We start from the raw sequence: 20,890 nt of genomic DNA, 5'->3' as shown, positions 1-20,890 counted from the left end.
TCACCCCCCCCTCACTCCGGACTTTTACTGGCCTACAGCCACCCTCAATTACCATGGGTGGAAAGAGAAGCAGATAAGGAGAGCATGAACTAGTGAAGCAGACAGCCCATCTCTGACAGTCAAAAAGGAAAATAATTGTAATGAGTACAGCCTCCTTCCAAGTGTTGAGGGTTTGGATCGTGTGAGGGTTGCTAGGGGCATTACCAGAGAACATGGAGTATTCTGGATGCAGGACAAGCACAAGTTTTACTATACTGAAATACATATACTATAATCATTACAATACCTTCAGCAGGACCTACTTAACAGTGCATTACACTGCTCCTTCGTCATTCCACTTCATCACCCAAATGGACAGCAGATTATGTTCTACAAGTCAGCAGTGAACAAGGTGCAAAAAGCTACTGCAGTGCTATTCCTGTACAGACAGCTGGGAGTTATTAGAAATACAGAACTGAATCTGCTATCAGCAGAACAGGCAGATCTTGGTTTGATCCACTCAAACAAGTTTTATCATGTTTGTGCTCAGTGGCAGCCTGCTTTGCATCAATGAACAAGAGCCTCAGTGTTTGCAGGCTCTCTTAAAGGCTCCAAAAAGCCTGATAGAGTACTGAAGACAGCACTGTATAGCACTATTTTATTCAGTTTAAAATTAAAAGAAGACTGTGTTGCAAATGACAGTGCAGTACAGAAGAATATGTAACACTGATGTTCTCAGTGTTTTAAAGTCATTTGCAAAAAGTCATGGTATCGGTGAAGAGTCAGATGAATGACAAATATTTTTAGATTATCACTTCCATTTCATTATAAGCTTTAAAACAATAAGCTTGAATCCCTATTTGGAAAACAAGTTTCAATTGATAAAAGTTTGGATTTGTGTTTTTGTTCTTCAATGGAAAGTACATTTACTCAAGGACTGTACTTAGATATAAAATTTGGGGTACTTTTACTTTGTACTTTTAATGTTCTGACACATACTTGTATGCCACTACATTTATCCAACAGCTATAGCATTACTACTGATTACATATTTTGATTGTACATACAAAACATACAGTATGATCAACATATAAAATCATGCATTGTTTAAGTATATAAAGTACTGGATAGCAGTAGCATTAACATTAACATCATCAATAATAATCCAACACTGTAAAATACAGTATATCATTATAATATAACACAAGTGAAGGTGGCCATTCTCTATAGCATGCACTACTATGTTATGTTTTATACTTTTTGACCACTGCTTATATCATACCTTACATGCCCAGGGTAAACAAAAGTCATCAAACATCCCTGTGATGAGGCATAAATATCATGTGATAGGTAGTGCTAAAGATGTCATGAGATGTGATCTTATGCTGCAGCTGAGCTACAGTGGTTTCCCTGATGACGACCTGGTTGACCCTGAGTCCTCAGCACACTCTGGTGGATTACACAGGCAAATACTGACTTGGTGTTTGGAGCCTGGGAGTGGCCAACCTGCTGGTGAGACTAGACTTTCCAATGCTGAGTAATCTTCTGTCTCCACAGACTAGTGTCTGGATTGTAACCAACAGGAGGTGCACATGAAGGAAACCCTAGGGCAGAAAATCTGCGTGTACTCATTGTGTTTTCCTTCAAGAAGCCACTTTGGTTGTTTTCTGAGGCTGACACATTGATCAGCATACAGTAACTGTACTGTGGTCATATCTGGAAATGTGATGCTGACATTTAGCAGGGACATTATGGAGATTACATAATTGTTAATAAATAAGTGATAAATAATCTCTGGCCCATACAAGGAGAACAGGAAAGACTGTTTTATACATTGAACTGCACCCAAGAGTACTGCAACGAATCTGAAGTCATTAAATTAAATTGCCACAGTATGACAAAGCAAAGTAAACTGTTTGGTACCTAGGGGAAGTCTGTTTGAAACTTGCTAATTAGTCATAACTGATTCATTATATTGATGTGTGGGAACAAGTGAAATCATTTGTTTAGATAAGTTATGCAAAGTTAATAAAGTGAGGGTAAAACAGGATAGCTATAATTATCTTGTGCAATCAAATCCTATCAAGTTCATGAGCTCTGATTTAATGTGCAACTGTGGCTTATTATCTATTGTTCAGTTGCTCCTGGACTCTGACACAGTGGTCACCCCAACAATTTCTTGTGACTCTTTGATTAAAAGCAGTGCTGACGTTCAACTCCTCATTACTCTGTGCATGTCTATGATGTGCATGCAGTTCAGTTAAAAGACTCTTCCTTCTTGGATTGTTTCATTTGAAGAATTTTTAGCAACCTCCAGAGGTAAAGCTATCCAGTATTTGACATGAATAAGTCTGTGAACTTAGATTTTCTTATTTTCAACACAGGTTCCTCTTGTAGCTGCATTGTGTGGGTCCCGACCCCTCATTTGTGAAGCACTAACCCAGATTGAAAATGGTGTTTTCTCATCATATAGTTTGTGCATACTACATACTTTTATGTATGTATGATGTATTAAATGTTCACCCCTGTTGCATAACAAGCATTAAAATAGATGTTGATAAATGTTGAAATCCATGCAACTGACTAGATATTTCTTTCAATAACATATTCGCCTTCAGGCAGTTGTGGGAAAAAGACAGCTCAAAGATGCTCTAAAATCAGTTAAAAGTCTCTTTTCTATTTGGCTATTTATGACTGCAAGTTAATAACTGCTCACATGATACAGCCCCACAGCTTCAGAAAAGATGAATAAAAGCCTTTTAGCAGATTTTTGCATTGCCCTTTACTCTTTTTCCCTCATAATCATCAGAGGACTTTTTTGGGTCCAAAACTCAACCCCAGAGAAAAACAAATCCAGTGTCTTGCCCCTTTTTGCAAGAGGGTGAAATCAGTTTGAAGTCTGTTTGAACAAATATGCAGTGGGTTTGTGCACATGATAAAACTGTTCATACAAATATAATGAGGAGGAAAATTAACCAGAAAAAAAGTTTATGTCATCTGCCCACACAGCAGCATCTCTTTCTGCCAATATATGTTAAAATGTGCGAATGTGGTAAAAAAAAAAAGTTGTGGCAGTACAGTTAATGAAATCTAGAGTTGGACCTAACAACATCAGCGCTCTGCTCACTTTCACTTCGACAAAACACAATAACACATTTGGGTTATTACTTACACCAACTAACATTTACAGTGTCTGGCAGTTGCACTGAAACTTTCTAAATAACCGCCTGAGGACAACATAAAACCTCTCTGTCTAATAACCTCTGATTCTGTGCCATCACTTTGAAGTTCAGCTTTACTGGGTCGTTTTAATCAGCTCACATGCATTAAGCCGTATTTATCATGATCACTTGGTATGGTTTGCCACAGAGATAAATAGAGAGCATGTCTGAAGCAAGTGGTTGAGCCCAGGAAGAAAATTCAGAGTATAATCGTATATTAGTAATAGTTTCCATGACAGAAGTGGCCATAGCATCCTTTGATGGAACAAAACAGAGCAGCATGGCACACATGATGCTGCAGTCGCAGAGGGGTGGAGGATGACGATCTACAGTCGATGGGCTTCTCAGAGGAAACAAATGTGAGCCAGGAAAGACACTGAGAAGAGCCACACGCGGAGCTCCCAGTGTGTTTCTCCCTCTAGAAGTGTTTCTCCATTAGATTTGAGCTGTGGAAAACACTCAATCATTATTTTTCTCAACTCATTAACTCCCCTATGGGCTGCAGGAAGGCTGGAGCCTTTCCTAGCATACATTGATCACAAAGCAGGGAAATGCCCTGGACAGGGCGTCAGCCCATTGCACGGCTAATACACATAGACAGGCGCGGCACCTCATACCCTAGAGCAATTTAGAGTCTCAATTCCACTTGACCAGCAGGATTTTCAGTTGGAAAGTCCACAGAGGCCAGGAATCAAAGCACCTCCGTGTCGCTGTGAAGCAACAGTGTTACAACAGTATCTTCCGAGGAGACCATGTGGGAAACATTGCTGTTTGTGTCATTGTTTGTTGTCATCACTACAACAACTTTTGTAAAAAAAAAAAAAAAAGAAAGAAAGAAAGAAAAAAAGTAAGGTTGGAGGTCAAAACTTTTCCATTGACAGCTAAACTCATGTATAATCTCTGTAGTCCAATGAAACATAATTAAGATGTGAAAGCAAATTGTTACCAGAAATCATAATGATAGGATGTTCAAACCTTCCATTAGAGGTAAAGCAGAGAATTAATCTTTCTGTACTGCATTACATGGGGGATAAACATCAAAGTATTAAAAAATTCAATGTTATATTCCAGTTTCCAGTTGGCTCACCGCACACATGAATGGTATGAAAATAAGTACTGATTCGGCTCTTCTGGACTTTTCAAATTTTATTGTACCAAATGGATTCAACAAAGTGTCATTTGGTCTTTGTGGCATGCAGTAAAATGTATTCAGTTTTTACAGCCACTCCAATGGTAACGATTGTGAATGGAAAAAAGTATTTTTGAGAAAATATGTATCATGTGACACTACATTGCAGAATATGACCACTAAACGAAAACTGCTTCACAGCCCAGAAGCAGGATACATTGCCGTCTTTTTTATACCACCACTTGGAGGCAGCAAAGTTGTATGTTTTACAAATCATATGTTTAGCGCTACTTCTTCATCCTGTCATGTTAGACTGGGAGCAGACTGGACACTACAGTGACTCACTGTTGTAAAGTGGATGGGACAGGGCTAACTGGTTAGCATGCTACGTCAGTTGAAGAGGTGACAGAAATAGTAGCAAAACAAAGAGTTAACATTGGCATTGCTTTTCACCACTGGAGACAGCTCTTGGCAGGTAAAAATGAAGTCTGATACTGGACTCACAACATTTTATCTAGACAGGTACGTAAACAGCTGTTAATGCTAATGTCTGCTACGTAGCAATAGCAAAAACTTACATAGAGCACCTTTAAGAAAACACACCAATATCTGGATGATTAAACATCCAAGTTATGACTAAATTTCTAAGTAAAACATAGTTACAGAAAGTGTTTGCACTAGTAATGACAGTCACTCTAAAATTCCATGTTAATTATACAGTAAGTGTGATCTGTGAACCTAAAGCACACAATAACGTCAATACCATTTTTGGATTTTTATTATAAAGATCAGGTGTTTAAAGACAACTTAAAATAAAACTATCAAACGAAGATGGCCTTTTTATACAAATATATTTTGTTAGCACTCTCCTTCAAACCACCTAAAGTGTTATCTTTGTTCCCAGAAGTTCAGTTCAGCATTCAGTTGCATATTTACATGAAAATTTCAATCTATTTGAATAAACACATATTAACAAAAACAATCTATCATGTTTTCCTCCTTTAAGCTCAATATTCAATTCACTGTCCACATGTATGCTTTCTCCCTCTATGGGCGATTTCTCAACCTCCGTGGTGCTGGCTGAGGTGGTGTCCCATTGGTAGCATTGAGCTGAGGACACCCAGAGGTAACACAGACACCTGGAGATCCTCTGAGACCGGCATGGCCCCTGAGTCCAGGCCTGCCTACATGTCCCCTCTCACCCTGCTTGCCTGGCTGGCCATTGAAAGCTCTGCCAGGACGTCCACGTTGACCTGTATTTGAAGCAGAAATGTTTAGGCTTCAGACTTCCCAGTCTGCTCACTTAGCTGAGTAAGACAAAAGTTTTCACATATTCCAAGAACAGAGTGTTTACAGAGAAAAATCATTTTGTTTTTGGCAAATAACACACTCTTCTTACAGTAACATGTCTCCTCCCCCCTTTCCTAGGATTTGAGGCACAGACTCAGCTGAATATAGTTTGAAAAATGTTGCACAGATCCCAGATGTGGACAGCCATTAATGGCTCATTTTAACCAAATCATCAAACAACATTAAATCCTAAAAGATGAAATTACCCTTTGGTCCCTGATCTCCAGTGTAGCCAGGTAGGCCATAACCCTTGGCTCCTTTATCACCTTGCTCTCCTCTGTCACCTGGAAGCCAGACACAAACACACACGCACACACTTTTCACTTAACAGGAATGACAGCAGACAGACTGAAATGTTATTTTCCCAGGAGAGACCTCTACTCAAAAACATGCCGTTCATGTTGATTAAAGACCATATGTGTTACTGAGATCATTGTTAAATAAATGTTTAAAGCACCTTGTAAATATTCTTCGATTTCATTGGCTTGGCACAGGAATGTAGCATGAGTGTGACATCATGCCTGGGTCGCTAACCATAAATTAGAGCTGCAAATGTACATGTTAACCTACAGGTTTTACTATGCTGCTATATAGTATTTGATTCAGCAGTTTCATACAGTGTGGTTCATGATTAAAGGAAGTCACATGTGTTCTTTGCAGTGCTGGAAAGTATCTTAATTGCATATTCACATTTTTGCTTCACTTTATTGTAGGGGGGAGTATTGTACTTTTATGTTTCTTTGGTGATCTTGCGAACAAAACATGATGTGTTCATATAATATGAGGCGTTGTTGTAGATTTAACTCCACAACAGTACTTTAATATTGTACTTCCATAAAGTTGGGGGACCTGTGACAGACAGATTTCAAATTTAATGGTCCAAGTTGATGCAGCAAAAGCCAACATATCCTGACTGTTAGTCCCTGCTACTAGTCCAGCTCCAAAAGTCTGCGGAAAGCACAACAGCATCTTCTGTTAGACCCTCACTGCCTGCCAGTCCATGTCTAAGCACAGGCCGCGATAACCCCTGGTGACATCACCATGACATCACTAGGGTTATTTTTCTCAGACTTGACAAAGGGCCACATGACTATTGTATGACTATTTTCACAGGCTGTGTAGTACTTCCCATAACCACAGGTGAGTAAGTCAGTAAACTGATCATGACATATAAAATCAGCAGTGTGCCTCTTTTAACTTTCTGGGTAGCCAGAAACAACACAACTCAAAATGAATTTCATTTTGCTCCATGTCTGTGTTTGCCAGCATGTTTCGGCATATCAGTTTTATAAGGTGATAATATGTTAGTGATGTGTTTATAGCTCGTTGTCCTGCCTAAAAAGATCAGTTAAGGCAGGTTAGAGTAAAGGATCAGAATTGTTTTTCCACCCCTGGTACTTTGTCTCTAAAACAAGCACTGGTGAATTATAGGTTTGTTGTTAATTATATTCATAAATATGTTCTGTCAGGTTTGTTTTTCACACCTGTTTCTCCCTTTCGTCCCAGTTCTCCGGCTTCTCCATAGAATCCCGGTGGGCCCATTTCTCCGTCAACACCATCATTACCAGGGTCACCCTGACAACATCATCAATAGGAAAATACACCATTAATCTTTTGTGTGTTTTCAGTATAAACTTTGCAGAATTTTTTTTCTTCTCAGGTGCACTGTTCAAGTCATGAATCAAGGTTCCATTCACCTTTGACCAGCTCTGTAAAAAAAGTTTTTTTAGGTGATCCTTCAATACTGTGTTGGGAAAACGTTCAACAACAATGGGACATCACTATTATTGGTTTGGCTTTAGATGCCACAACATGAGGCTTAACAGCCATAATCTAATATAGTGGAATATTTTTATATAGTAATGGCTTCAAGAGCATTTATCAGCCTGAGAGTCCTTGTGATTAAAGAAGTTGTGGAACATGAATCGGTTCTACACTGTATAATAATGTGGAAAAGGCTTTCCAATCCAAGGACAGCCTTGATACTCTCCAAAAACCATTCAACACAGACCAAGTGTCTAGTCTGTGACTCCTTATTTGTCCTCATGGAGACGTGGAAAATCGTAATGTTTTCATTCCAAGCTTTTCTGCCAAATACTTCAGCTCTTTTAGTCCAGTCCAGACCTTGCAATGTGTTTGCATTTTACTCAGCCAGAGAGACAAAAACTAACAATGTATAGAGAATGTACTGCGCTCCAGCAGTGTGTCTCTGCTGAAGGTCTGCAGGAGGTGAGGTGATAAAGCAATCATTTAAAAAAACAACAAGGTCCCTACAATGTCTGTGCAGGCTGACTAGCCTTAAATAATGAACACTAAAACTGCAAAAACTCACAGGAGGTCCGGGAGGTCCCTTCTGTCCGCGGGGACCAGGGGCACCCATGGGCACATCCCCATAAAGAGGACAAACTGCAGCACACGTCCTCTTCACTGAGTTGGCAAAGGTGGACATCTGTTCCAGCACCACTTTCTTACAAACCTCGATCACATGTTGAGCAGGGAGGGTCGGACCCTGTGTGACAAATCATTACCACATCCATCACTGGAGGTGACCCAAGTATGGGACATGTATTATGGAATATTATGGGACAGGGCATGCTGAAGCAGCAGCTGCCTCTCAGAGGAAATGCAGCGAACAAATAAAGCCAGCAATATTTCCTGAGGTTCATTATGGATTTATAGCCACACTAAATGAAACCCTTGCTGCGAGTCACTACTAACTACAGGCTAATGAGAGACTGTTTAAATGTGTTCTTGACACTAAAGTTGTTACAAAACACGGTGTGTGTGCCAGTCAGTGTAACTATGAGTGCAAATGATTACTCTGCTGTTTCTCTGCCATCATTCATAGATAGATGAAGTTATAGCAGAGACTGAAGAGCTGTGCTTTTCATCATGATTGCATAAACTACCACTCTGTGCTCAGCATTGTAATGTTTGTCGAATCAAAGTTTCAGAGTCTTGTATTTTACTTACTGGTGGACCTGGGGGCCCCTGAAATCCATCTGGTCCTCCTTCACCTCGTACCCCCTTGACTCCTACAGGACCTGAACGTCCAGGTGGGCCTGCTGGGCCGCGCTTCCCCCGTCCTCCCTGGGGACCCTGCTCCCCCCTGTCTCCAACCTACAGAGCAGGTTAACAACATCAGCAGAACTGGATTCTGGACACAGCCAAAGCAACCATCTGAATATGTGAGAAGTCAGTTTTCAATGGATACAAACGTCATGTAACAACTTAAGATGAATACAGTATTAATAAAACACAGTAACTAACAGGACCGTGTCAAGGTCAAGCAAAGTAGCAAGCAACAGAATCTCAGCAATAAAAATAAATATCAGTGAACATGCAAAATGCAGTGGAAGTATGATACCTGAATGTGTAGACAAACTACAGATGTTCATGTAAAAAATCCAACCTGATTTAGAACACTTGAAATATGTGCAAGATTCATTTTGGTGCGATTGTGGGTGTTAGTATCACATCAACAGATGCCTAAAATATGTTTGGAATGTTATCTGATGGATTTGATATTAGATTTTTTCAGACAATTCACTTTGCAAACAGAGAATGTGAAAAATGTAGAATTCTTTTAACCAATAAAGTATTGATAGTCTGGCAGGAATATCATAGTATTAGGAAACACAAACCTGCATGATTGCTCTCTTCAGTGACCCGATTCATCACAACCAACAAGTTATCTTTTAATTATATCAGTTAAATAGACTTTTAAGTGGTAGCATGTGTTATTATCACTGTTAGTGATACCATGTTTTACTTTGAAAAAATACAATTCACAAAAATACAAAAAAATACAGCTCACCCTTCCTTTTGGGCCCTTAATTCCTTTTTCTCCCTTTAAAAAAAGAACAAAATTATAAAAAAAAATATAAGTTATAAAAAAAAAACAGGAAGAGGACATGGTTACGAACAGAGATGATGAAATATTTAGGGCAGTACCTGTGCACCTTTAACTCCTTGGATTCCCTGGATTCCTGTGTCACCCTGCACAAGGCAGATGAAACATAAATAGTATTGAGACAACTGCAAATATGTGCTATATCAAGATTTCACAGGTGTGCCACGCTATGAATAGACACAATTTTCATTCACTGGTGAACTAGAGTATCTATCAAATGAATGTTGGGTCTATTGTGTCATTGTGTGTTATATTTTATCTATGCATCTTTTGATGCTTTTTTCTGCAGTGAGTTTGTGTCAGTGCTGATTGTAATTGTCAGAAATCCAGGGTGATTACAAGCTGATCCTTCACCACCTCCCTAACAAATTTTCAGAGCTGCCTTTCAAGCCTACAACAGGTGAATTCTCAGTTGTTTTTATGAGTCAGGAACTCCTTTAATATCTTATTACCACTTTCACTCTGAGGACTTGTGTTTAAGTAATGTTTCTCTGATTTGAGTGGGATGTTACAGTATCAGTCAAGTCCTTGGGTGTATTCAAGTCACATTGTTGTCCACTCTGTGTTAAGCAAATCAAACACTCCTCTTACATTATCTTGGGTTGTCTACACCGGTCACTGGACACAGGACCACACTTTAATACTACACCTGCTGTGAGTTGGCAGCTTGGTGTGGAATTTATAAGAATCAGGAATCAAGCCAATTTTTCAGTAGGTATATGTGATACATGATCTGTACTACTTGTCACTGCCATTCCACTTTTTTACAATCACTCCTATATTAAATATCTCAGAGTTTATAATAATGTAGACCAGTCAACAGACCGGTGCCAGCATTCTACTCCAAAAGATTTTTTGTTCTACAGCATGCCACAAAAACATAAACAGCTGAAAAGTGGTTTCTGCAGAAATATCTGCCTCTTTAATCAGCATGGAACATTCAGTAAACACCAAGAACAGGTCCTGAGGGGGAGTTCAGCACAAGTTGAGACCTCCTGTCCAGATGGGGAGAATAGGAATAACTGAGCCAACATGGCCTGAAGGTCAGCCTCTGAACTAAATTATTGAATTGTCCTTGTTTTGCCTCCTCACAGTGGTTTATTATAAGTTTGGCCACAGATGAAGCTGGTTGACAATATGGTGCTCAAAGGAATGGTTTTGGTAATATTATGACGGCTGACTAGTATCACATTTGACCTGTAACTGTTTCCTAAAATAAAGTTCCAAATGTCTAGTGATAAAACCTGGTTTCAAAAAGAGAACCCATCTGCAAATCCAAAATTTTATGTGGCCTATTGACCCAGTAAATAATCCTTGAATAGTTACAGTAATTGTGCCATTAAACAGTAATTTTGCCTTCATTTTTTATCTAATGGATAATGGATGAGCATGTATTACCTTGGGCCCTTGTTTTCCAGGCACACCCACGTGTCCCTGTGAAGAGATGACATGGTTTAATGGCTTGTAGAAAATGAACTAGTGTTTGGAGGAGTTTAGAAAATTCATCTGGAGCACTTACAGTGGGTCCAGGTGGGCCAATAAATCCAGGTCTTCCTGGCTTTCCTGCAGAACCCTTGTAACCTCTTGGGCCCTTGGGAATAAAACATTTATTAAACCAACCTAAGGGGCTGCTTTATTCTTTGTCGTTTTCCTTTAAGATGGCAAACTACTTTAAATACAAAATGCATTATGTGCTTGTCATCTGTGATTGAAATGCCTGAAAAACAGACTTACAGTACGGCCTTGGGGGCCCATTTCTCCTGCTGGCCCCAGGGTGCCTTTCTCCCCCTGTATAAGACACAAATGGGAACAAATTCATCTGCCAAGAACAACTCATTTTTACGTTTATTTACAAAACGAAATGAGATGAGTGAGTTACCTTTGTTCCAACTTGTCCAAGTTTCCCACTAAGACCTTGTGGTCCTTGATAAGCCTGTGAGGAAGGGATGACACTTATAATAACACAAGTACACTGCTTCCAAAATTCAAAAGAATCCTTATCAGCAGAATATAATACCTCTATTCCTGGATCGCCCTCTCTGCCAGGTAAGCCCGGATCTCCAATTATGCCCTAAGGAGACACTATTGTTATTATAAAATAGCCAAATTATTTTGGGAGTGTAAGTGAGAAACAGGTGTGAGGAGCTGGGTGTGTTGGCAGCAAACTACCTTTGGTCCGATCGTGCCAGCTCTGCCAGTAGGTCCTGAGGTCCCCTAGTGTTCAGACAAAAAAGTATCCATCAAAATTCAAAATAATGTGTTTTGAAATCTTTGTGGTGTTTGTAGAACAAACAAAATCAAAAGAAATACATAATGTTCATGTCATTGTAATTATATTGAATACATACAGGCTTCCCCTTCTCTCCAGCAGCTCCCCTCTCTCCAGGATCTCCCACAATTCCCTGCCAAATTATCATTGGAGGCAACAGAAGTTTAGATTTTACATTATACATACGCAACACCTTTTATTCAATTGAAAACATGGCTAACCAGGGAGCCTTCAATCATATATAATAGAGTAGGTTATTGTTGCGGTAGGGGCTCTTCTCTCAGTGACTCACAAGCTTATGTTGATATAGTTCAGGCCCTCAGATCTCAGCCAAAATCCAGCCACAAAAACTAACATTGTTTATGGAGACGGCACAAAAGCCAAAAACATAGCTGTATTCCAGTGTTTTACCACATTAAAAATGATTTACTGGCTCTCCATGCTCACATGAGGGGATTTTGAAGGTAGTAGACACAGAATTAAGAGTGTCCAATTATGGATTATGGAACAGGGAATCCCACAACCACCCACCTGTTTTCCTCTGGGCCCAGAACGCCCCTTTACCCCAGCAGTCCCTTTTGCTCCCTAAAAAGAAAAGCATGGTGGAGTTAAATTACAATATTGATGATAAAATGAAGACAGAGAAAGGAGGAAATATGAGTACCTTAACTCCTTGAAACCCGGGAATCCCTTCAAATCCTCTTTCACCTTTGCTGCCCTTCAAGGAAACCAAAATTTCAGTAATACAGTAATTACATAATCACTTGCAAAAGGGCTCACCACTGAGTCTGAAAGGTTAACTTACAACTTCTCCTGCTTTCCCAGTCTCTCCAATATCTCCAGGTGGTCCACGAACTCCCTGTAATTGCAGTCAAAATGTTGAAATTGTTGTCTTTAAAGTTATAAAACTTTAACAGTAAACTGTGCAGGAACCCAGTATAAGGTTTGTAACTTAATTAACTGGATGCCTAATTAAACAGGTCCAATTAAAGCCTGAACCCAGTGGGGATGTTTACCTTGAAGCCTGCTGCCCCTTTTAATCCTTTCAGCCCCTTAGGACCTCTGTCTCCCTGTTAAGACAATATCTCATTAATACACATTTCAGGGTTAAGAAAATGATAAATCTGAGAGTGAGATAAATTACCGCTTGGCCCCAGAGTCCTCTCATTCCTTTCTCGCCTTTGATTCCTTTTTCACCCTGAGGACATTACGTGCAAAGTTTCATTAATGCATTGTGAGAGCACGCCAAACTGAAGTGTAAGCTCTGACAGGAGCACATAAACGCTGATTTTACCTTTGGGCCTGTCTCGCCAATGTTGCCATAGTCTCCCGTGTTTCCCCTGATCCCCTGCAAGACATGTTGGACTTAATCACAGGCAAGACTTAAGCTTAAGCTAGTTGTTTGTGATTTGACCAGCTTGTGAAATAGAGCGTAAAATGTGACCATTTCCACTGAAAGAAAAAGTCACTAATAACTTCTGAGAGATTAAACGTTGGATCCATCAGACAGAGAAACTGTTCGGTCATGACTGCTTTTGCTCCTTAAATAAACATTTAGAAAGTAACTGCTGATTTTTCTGCAGACAGCATGGCGAGACGGACACGGTATAAAGAGAAAAAAATAGCTGTAAAGTAATGATTCCACATAAACTAATTAACTTTCCAAAACTTAGATGAGGCATCTTGTCTGCATGGTAAATATGAAGCTCAGATCAGGAAAGGTTAGCTTTGCGTAGCACAAAGACTGGAAGTGGGGGACCAGCTCATTTGGCTCTGTCCAAAGGCAACAAAATCCAGCTTCGAGAACCTCTAAGCTAATTAACATGTTATATCTCATTTGTTTAAGCTGTATAAACTCTGAAGTATAACAGTAAAAAATGATGGTGACAAGACTGCAGGAAGTCAGCTGAAAAAGTTCAGCACATAACCTCCTGTAAAACCATAAATTGATGTTACGCAATAACTAATCATTCCAATATGTCTAGGCAGACAAAAAAAGAACTACTCTTACTTTTATAGAGGTCCAGGCTAGCTGTTTCCCCCTTTGTTCCTAGCTAAGCTAACCATCTGATGGCTGTAACCTAAAAAGCTTTTTTATTCTAAGATAACCATGTCCTGTAGCTTCCTATTTAACACTCAAACATAAGAGTGGTATCGATTTTCCCATTTAACTCTTTAACTCTCCATTTAACTCGCAAGAAAGTCAGTATGTGCACTCCCAAACTATCACACAATTCTTTCAACATAAGATGTAAAAAAAAAAGAGAGAGAGACAAAATTATGATAATTTCATCTTAAAGTGAAAATGCTATAAATTTCAGTCTCCCTCCCATCAGCCACATTAGTGGAAAATATATTCCAGCCTTTTCAGCAGGATTTAGGAAACATTAGTCATTAATACAACAAAATGGACCAGTAATGTTTGCACAGATGCTGACTTCCTCCATAGTAGAGGGACGAGTGTTTTCCAGTTGGCTGTATTTCACTGAGTCAACAAACAGATTAAACAAGGCCAGGATGCCTTTGTGTTGTCAGTTTATTTGACCATCTCACCTAACGCTGTTTTTAAGCAGAGTCAGCTGGGCGTAGGCTAAACTCAGAGATGGCCGACAGTATGGCGAGAGGCATGACCATGAACTTTACAACGCTTCTAAGGCGGGTATAGCCCCGAAAAGAAAAGGACCACCCACCACCTTAGATGGACGGTTCATATATGTGTGCCAGGAAATGCCCTCCTCAGATGCCAGCAGGGGAGGAGATAAACATGTTGGGGCTCTGTGATTCACAAGCTGGCAGGAGGTCAAAACTCTAACAAGTTACACAAGACAGATGTTTATTCCCAGATGAGCTACAGCTGCAGTTCAGGGCATGAATATGTAGCATGCACAGCTTGGGAAATGTGCTCTGAATGTACGTTGCTCTGAGGGAGAACATTTGTGTGTGCTCAGGCAGCATGGGGGATTTCCTTGAGTGCAAAGGGCATGTTAAATACCAAACCATCACACATGCATTAAAAAAAACCCTTCCTCCTTTAAACACATGTTCTCCGGACTGTTTCTGAAAGACTCAAATCTGCTCCAACATAACAGCAACTGCTAAGCATCAAAGAGATTAACAAGTCATAAATTTAAAGTGGAAATAATCACGTCTGCGGCTCCCTGAAGGATACCACTGTGAGTGTATTTGTTCATTCACTGATCCCTGTGTAATTGGCTCCTGCAGCAGAATACTTTGTTCATTATCATTTTCCCAAACCCTTCCTCTCTTTCACAATTGGGTCTTCCTGTGGTGAATTAATTAGCCTTATCCACAAAAATAAAAACATTTCAGGAACAAAACATCTGACAAATCCCACACCATAGTTAAGCAGACTAATGCCACTCATTACCAGACACTTGGAGGGTACAGTTATTGCTCAACTGCCTGGTTTTCCTGTGTGTGTGGGATTCATTACTTTTGGCTCAGTCTCTTCCAAATGGAAAAGTAAAGCCATTACAAATCCTGTGATCTTTGGCCAGTTTGAATTAAATCCTATATTCTAAACCAGCAGATCCCATGTTTTAAGATGCAAATGGCTATTTCAGAACTACAAAAACAACTTTACTGTCACTTCCGTATTGCTTCATGTATATCTTGGCCTCCTCCCTAAATCTTTTGCGAAGCGGATATGAGTTTTCAAACTATGAAAGGAGCCCCTGTGTTTACTATCGCTAAGTGCTTCTGCTTCCAGATTTGTTTCCATCCTGTCGTGTCTCAGTTGTACTTCTGTTGCCATTTTCCGCAGCTTCACTGCTGTCTCACAAATGAAAGTTTTACAGTGTCACAATTCAGTTTAACTCTTTATCGTCCAGCTAGAGGAAGTGGGTGCTGCTCATGCTATACACAGAGTAAACACACCAGAACATGCATCCATTGTGACTTAAAGTTTGAGATTTTAATGACTGAGACTGTGCAATTATTTACCCAGTTTCCTTGTCTTCCTGGGTCTCCAGGTTCTCCTGGAAGACCTCTGTGACCCTGAAGAGGAATAAAAAAAAATGTCAGCACAGACTCAACTTGTCTTATCAGTGCATTTTGCCAACTTTCACCATGCAGGTACATTCACCTTTGGCCCGGGACGTCCCTGAATGCCTGGTTGTCCGTGCATACATTTGCAAGATGCTCTTCCAGCTGTTAGACCGATCTCTGCATATCCCCCACACTGCCATGTACACATAAAGAGACTGATTTTGTAACTCTACACACATCTGTAACAGAGGTCATGAATCATAGGTGACTCACCACACTGGAGAGTTCACAGCAGCCTTCTGAGTAAGCCTGCTCTGGGTCACATGACACATCCATCTGCTGGAGGTCCACCTGGAAAGAGAGAGAAGATAATTAGAGAAATGAAAGTTGTAATCCAAATCAAGGGAAGTTGAAATATATCTTTAGATATGAAGAAATCCAAGCTGTCAACATACAGACACAGAACGATCTCCTGCCGCACGCTTGACGATGGAGGTGTACCCTCGGCGGATGACTGGCCTTGACTCGTCAATGGACTCCACGCTGACCTCTTCACAGTCTATCAGCAGCTTCACCTGCCTGCCTTTAACACTCAGCGCCAACTTGTGCCACTCTCCATCAAACAATTTTTCCACACCATGGAAGGTCCTCAGCATCTGGCTCCCATGGGGGCTGGTGTAGAAGAAGTCTAAAGAGCGCGTGTCACCTTGGAAACGCAGGCCAACTTGGTCTCGCCCCTCAGGGTCGCTGACCTGCCACAAGTTCCAGGATTTCTTGGCAGTGTCCTTGGTCACCTTAAATGTTGCAATGACTGAGTAGTCGGAGGGAAGTCCATCGGGATACACATCACTGTGGTGATGACAGTGGGATTTAGAAAGCTGTATAACATTATACAGAGGCTGCTTTCTTCACAAAACAACAATTAAGGTCTTTTATAGGAACATAAGGGTTTTATTTTAGAAGAATGTGCAAAAGTTGAAACAGACAGACTTTAACTTTATGCTTAAAGCCTACATTAGCATATGAGTTGGGACTAGTTTCAGTATCCACATTTGTTTGTAACTTTTTTGTGAAAATGCTTAGCAGACTACCACTCTATGTTGAACAAAGTGCTAAAAGCACTAAACCTTGCATTCATTGTCTGGGAAACAGAGTTCAAGGAAAAACAAGACTGAGTGACCCTACAGCCATGCTAGCAGCTATGTTAGGCTGTAACTAGGCACAGTGGTGCTTTGAGCTAAATGCTAACATCAGCATGCAAACATGCTCACAGCGCTAACATGTTGATGTTTAACAGGTGTAAGATATTGTGCTTTCAACATAGTGCACAGATCAACATGCCAACAGAGCGAGGCAGCTAGTGAGGCCAAAAATCTGTGCACTTTTAAGAGAACTAAAATAGGCTATTAAAATGAAGAATTATTTTTACACTATTTAAGTGTTAATGCTATTTTTCTTAGTTTCAAAATATGCACCATGTACATTTGGACTTGCTATCAAAGCTCACAAATGATAACATTAAATAACAACTTAATACCAACTAAAAATCTTATTTTTGTTCAACTCCAGGGCTTTAACTTTAACTCAACCATGCTACAGTGATGTACAGGTGGACCGTGTGACATAATTGCTGGGTGAGGTTACAGGTGCAACACTGCTTTTCAACCTGGTGTTAAGTTGCCCTTTAAAGAGTAACTTGACACAAGGCTCGAAAGGTTGAAACTTTAATGTCTGTCTCACCTCTGACCACACACAGCACCACTAATGAGTGTGTTTCGGTGTGCTTAATTGCACCTGTAACCATACCTGACAGTGATGCCACGGTATACTGACAGACCATGGAGTACACTTATAGCTCAGTGCAACACTGAAAGTATGCAAAAATGAGATTTTCAGTTACTCTAACACTGTACCTCATGGTCTTCCGTAGATGGATGGAGGGGTTGACGCGGTAGGCCACTGCCTCTGGTTGAGAGCCATCCACCCTCTTCACTCCTCTCGACTCAGGCACACGAAACTCCTCCAGGAGATCAAAACCTCACAGCACAAACACTGAGCTTAGTCTGACATCACAGTGATTCACCATCAAGGGTGCTGGCCTACCTCTAAATCTTATGTCAGCGCTGATATCACTGATTTTTTAAATAGTTGCATTAATCATTGTCATTAATAGTGCCATCACTTCACGAATGTACGATGAGGTAATTTATTAAACCCATTAACATGAAGAGGCTGTTTATTTTCCTTTATGGGTAGATTTGGCTACTGAATTCTAAACACTGGATGCTTTGTGCTGCAGTTTGAATGAGATCAGCATGCCTGCAGTGTTTCCTGTGAGGTTAAAACATGTGGATGAAAGATTCTGATTACAAATGTTCAGACTCGAGTGGAAAATAACTCAGAATATCTACTCCTCAATAATGAAAAACTTAATACCTGCCACTGGAGCATGTTAACAAACTGTTCCTTTGATTTCAGTGTGCAGAGAGATTCTTTTCTATTAAATCACCTGCTGTCTCTGACACTGAAGTCAAAAGGCCAACAATACACATTCTGTTTCTGCTGACAGACATCCTCATCTGTGTGCAGGACACCACAGGTAGAAAAAAAACATGTATTGACTGATTTTTTATGGTAACAGGGAGACTCTGTTGCAAGGCTTCAAAGGTTCATGCACACAATTTAACCCCAGCATGACCCTCTGACCCCTGAGTGTCTACATAGGCAGTGAGAGCAGGAAATATGAGACTTGAGCAGGTTGCCTGCTGTGATAGTAAATAATGGACTGTGAACTGACAAACAGTGACATCTACAGGTCATAATGCTGGAGTACAAGTTCAACCCAGAAAAACTGAAGTAAAGGTTAATTTATATGACATAACAGAAAAATCTTTAACAGCAGTGTTCTTGCAAGGGAAGTGGCAGCACATTATACACATCCACCTGTAGGCAACTATACAGAACCAGCATATTGTATGTGTGATGACCTAGTGTTAAGTGTAATTTCTATGTAGCAGGAAAAATACTGCAGTCCTCAGTTAAGTATGAAAACATTCAAACTTACTTGGCAATTTTTGACAATGGGCCAATCCCAAGATGACAAAGAGTGCTGCAAACACCAGCATATCTTTGTAGGCCGGCATTTTCAAATTCTGGAAGTCAGGAGCTACAAGTGCCTGCAGTACAGCAATTAAATAAATCAGTGATTCAATAAATCAGACTCATTCTTATATAAAGTCTTATATAAGTATAAAGTAGTTTAGTAGTACAGCTCACTCGGTTGTGTTCCAAGACTGTACATTTCGACTGTATGCATAAAAGATTTAGAGAGAATATAGAAAAGAAAAAAAAAAAAGAAGATCAAATCAAAGCCAGTGAAATTTTCCCTTTTACTCATTTTGAATATCAAATATTTGAATTTCTTTCTTGCAGTTATCTTCCTATAAAAACTTCAAATCTACAAAGGCAATATCAAAAGCTCTATCTCTTCAATTGTTTTGTCCATGCAAACATTCCCAAGTTTCACCAAATTAAAGGACACAATTACACAAACCCATCCTCTGTTTGATTAGCAGCCTGATATCATAGACAACCACAATATATATAATTTCCCAATACCTTGACTTATTTAAAAAAAGATATATTGCAGATAATATGAGAATTACTCACATATTCTTGAAAAAGTCAATCCCAGGGCTCCTGCAGATGGATCTTTTCCAGTTCCTGGTGTGAGGATATATTCCGCTCTAAAGTGCCATCCCTGGGCCAGTGTTTGAGCTGAACAGGAGGACCATTCAAACTCTCGCTCTGGATCTCAGAGGAGCCTGGCCCCTGAGCTCCACTCCACCTTTGGTCCCCAGGGGATCCGTCTCTTCTCATAGGCCAGTTACACCTAGATAACACAGTCCAGAAAACTGAGTCATCATATGAAGGAAATGTAGGTGAACACACCAGGGCCTTTATGTGGGTTAAAGCTGTTACCAGGAGAAAATAGCAGAAATACTGAAGAATAAGCCTATACTTTAAGTTTTGTTCACTGTAGCTGCCAAAAAAGTGATATTTTACTGTGCATAGTTTTTATATGACATAAGACTAATGAAGAAACTACTTACTTTAAAAAAGAGTCACACAGTTTTAGTGTATGTTCATTCAAGATGTTTTACCATCTGTCTCACTCAGAGAAAGATGTAGTATGTCACAGCTAAACACAAGATGCTCTGCAAACATTCCACCCAGGGCAAACCGCACCTTCAATCTAAACCACCACACTGGATCTAGGCTATAGGGAAATTGCGGGAAGAGTAGATAACAACCTCAATATGTGGATACAAATAGAAAATAAAAACTGTTTTTTAAGTGTTGTTATTTATCAAACAAGTGTCCCTAACTTTGCTAATTTGGTTTTGTAAGAGATGAGAGTAACCGGCTTAATAGACCAATTACCCAATAATTGTTTTCCACTCTTTTAAACCCGTGTCTTGGCCTTTCATGCCCACTGAATTATTTTAGTTCAGCAGCATTAAAGAGAGAGATGTGGGAGACTGAGACATGGACAGAGATGAGGAAAGGAGAAGAGTTTACAGACACAGCAGCTCTGTGAGGCTGCACTTAAGCTAAATACTAACATCAGTGTGTTAACCTGTTCACAGTAACAATGCTAACATTCTGATGCTTGGCAGATGTTTACCATATTCACCATTTTAGCATGCTAACATTTGCTAATTAGAGATGAACACAAACTACTGCTGAATCTGACCTGATGATGGTGTTATATGAAAGGTTAAGGGGTCATTAGGCTTCAGATGGGAACCATGCATGTCTGTACAAAATTTGGTGCCAAACCATTAAGTATAGATATTTGAGCATTTCATTGGATGTTAAATCCGCAGTGCATAACTTTTGTCTTCCCCTTCTGGCAGTGACAGTAATGATAATCCCTGTTTGTCCTCACTGTTAATCACTTTCTTTTTCAGACTGTAATCCTTCCTCTGAATGCAGAGGTTTTTAAATATGTGGAGCAT

At 39.9% G+C, this 20,890-nt stretch overlaps 1 protein-coding gene across 1 annotated transcript; it reads right to left on the bottom strand.

Annotated features, from left to right (window-relative positions):
- Positions 1 to 4,336: 4,336 nt before the first annotated feature.
- zmp:0000000760 (collagen alpha-1(IX) chain) lies at positions 4,337 to 19,012 on the bottom strand. The gene is made up of 26 exons (XM_018689883.2): positions 18,934 to 19,012; positions 17,783 to 17,906; positions 16,325 to 16,718; positions 16,143 to 16,220; positions 15,967 to 16,062; positions 15,825 to 15,878; positions 13,156 to 13,209; positions 13,006 to 13,059; positions 12,878 to 12,931; positions 12,667 to 12,720; positions 12,526 to 12,579; positions 12,393 to 12,446; positions 11,941 to 11,994; positions 11,762 to 11,806; positions 11,610 to 11,663; positions 11,472 to 11,525; positions 11,327 to 11,380; positions 11,112 to 11,183; positions 10,991 to 11,026; positions 9,634 to 9,678; positions 9,497 to 9,529; positions 8,653 to 8,799; positions 8,012 to 8,188; positions 7,164 to 7,254; positions 5,886 to 5,963; positions 4,337 to 5,582 (listed from the first exon to the last, which is right to left on the bottom strand). The coding sequence occupies exons 1-26, from the start codon at positions 19,010 to 19,012 to the stop codon at positions 5,377 to 5,379; spliced, it is 2,295 nt and encodes a 764-aa protein (XP_018545399.1). The 3' UTR covers positions 4,337 to 5,376.
- Positions 19,013 to 20,890: the final 1,878 nt, after the last annotated feature.

The sequence above is a fragment of the Lates calcarifer genome, linkage group LG16_LG22 (genome assembly GCF_001640805.2).
Source record: "Lates calcarifer isolate ASB-BC8 linkage group LG16_LG22, TLL_Latcal_v3, whole genome shotgun sequence".
NCBI classification, from domain to species: Eukaryota; Metazoa; Chordata; class Actinopteri; family Centropomidae; genus Lates; species Lates calcarifer.
This window is presented reverse-complemented; position numbering and strand designations above follow the sequence as displayed.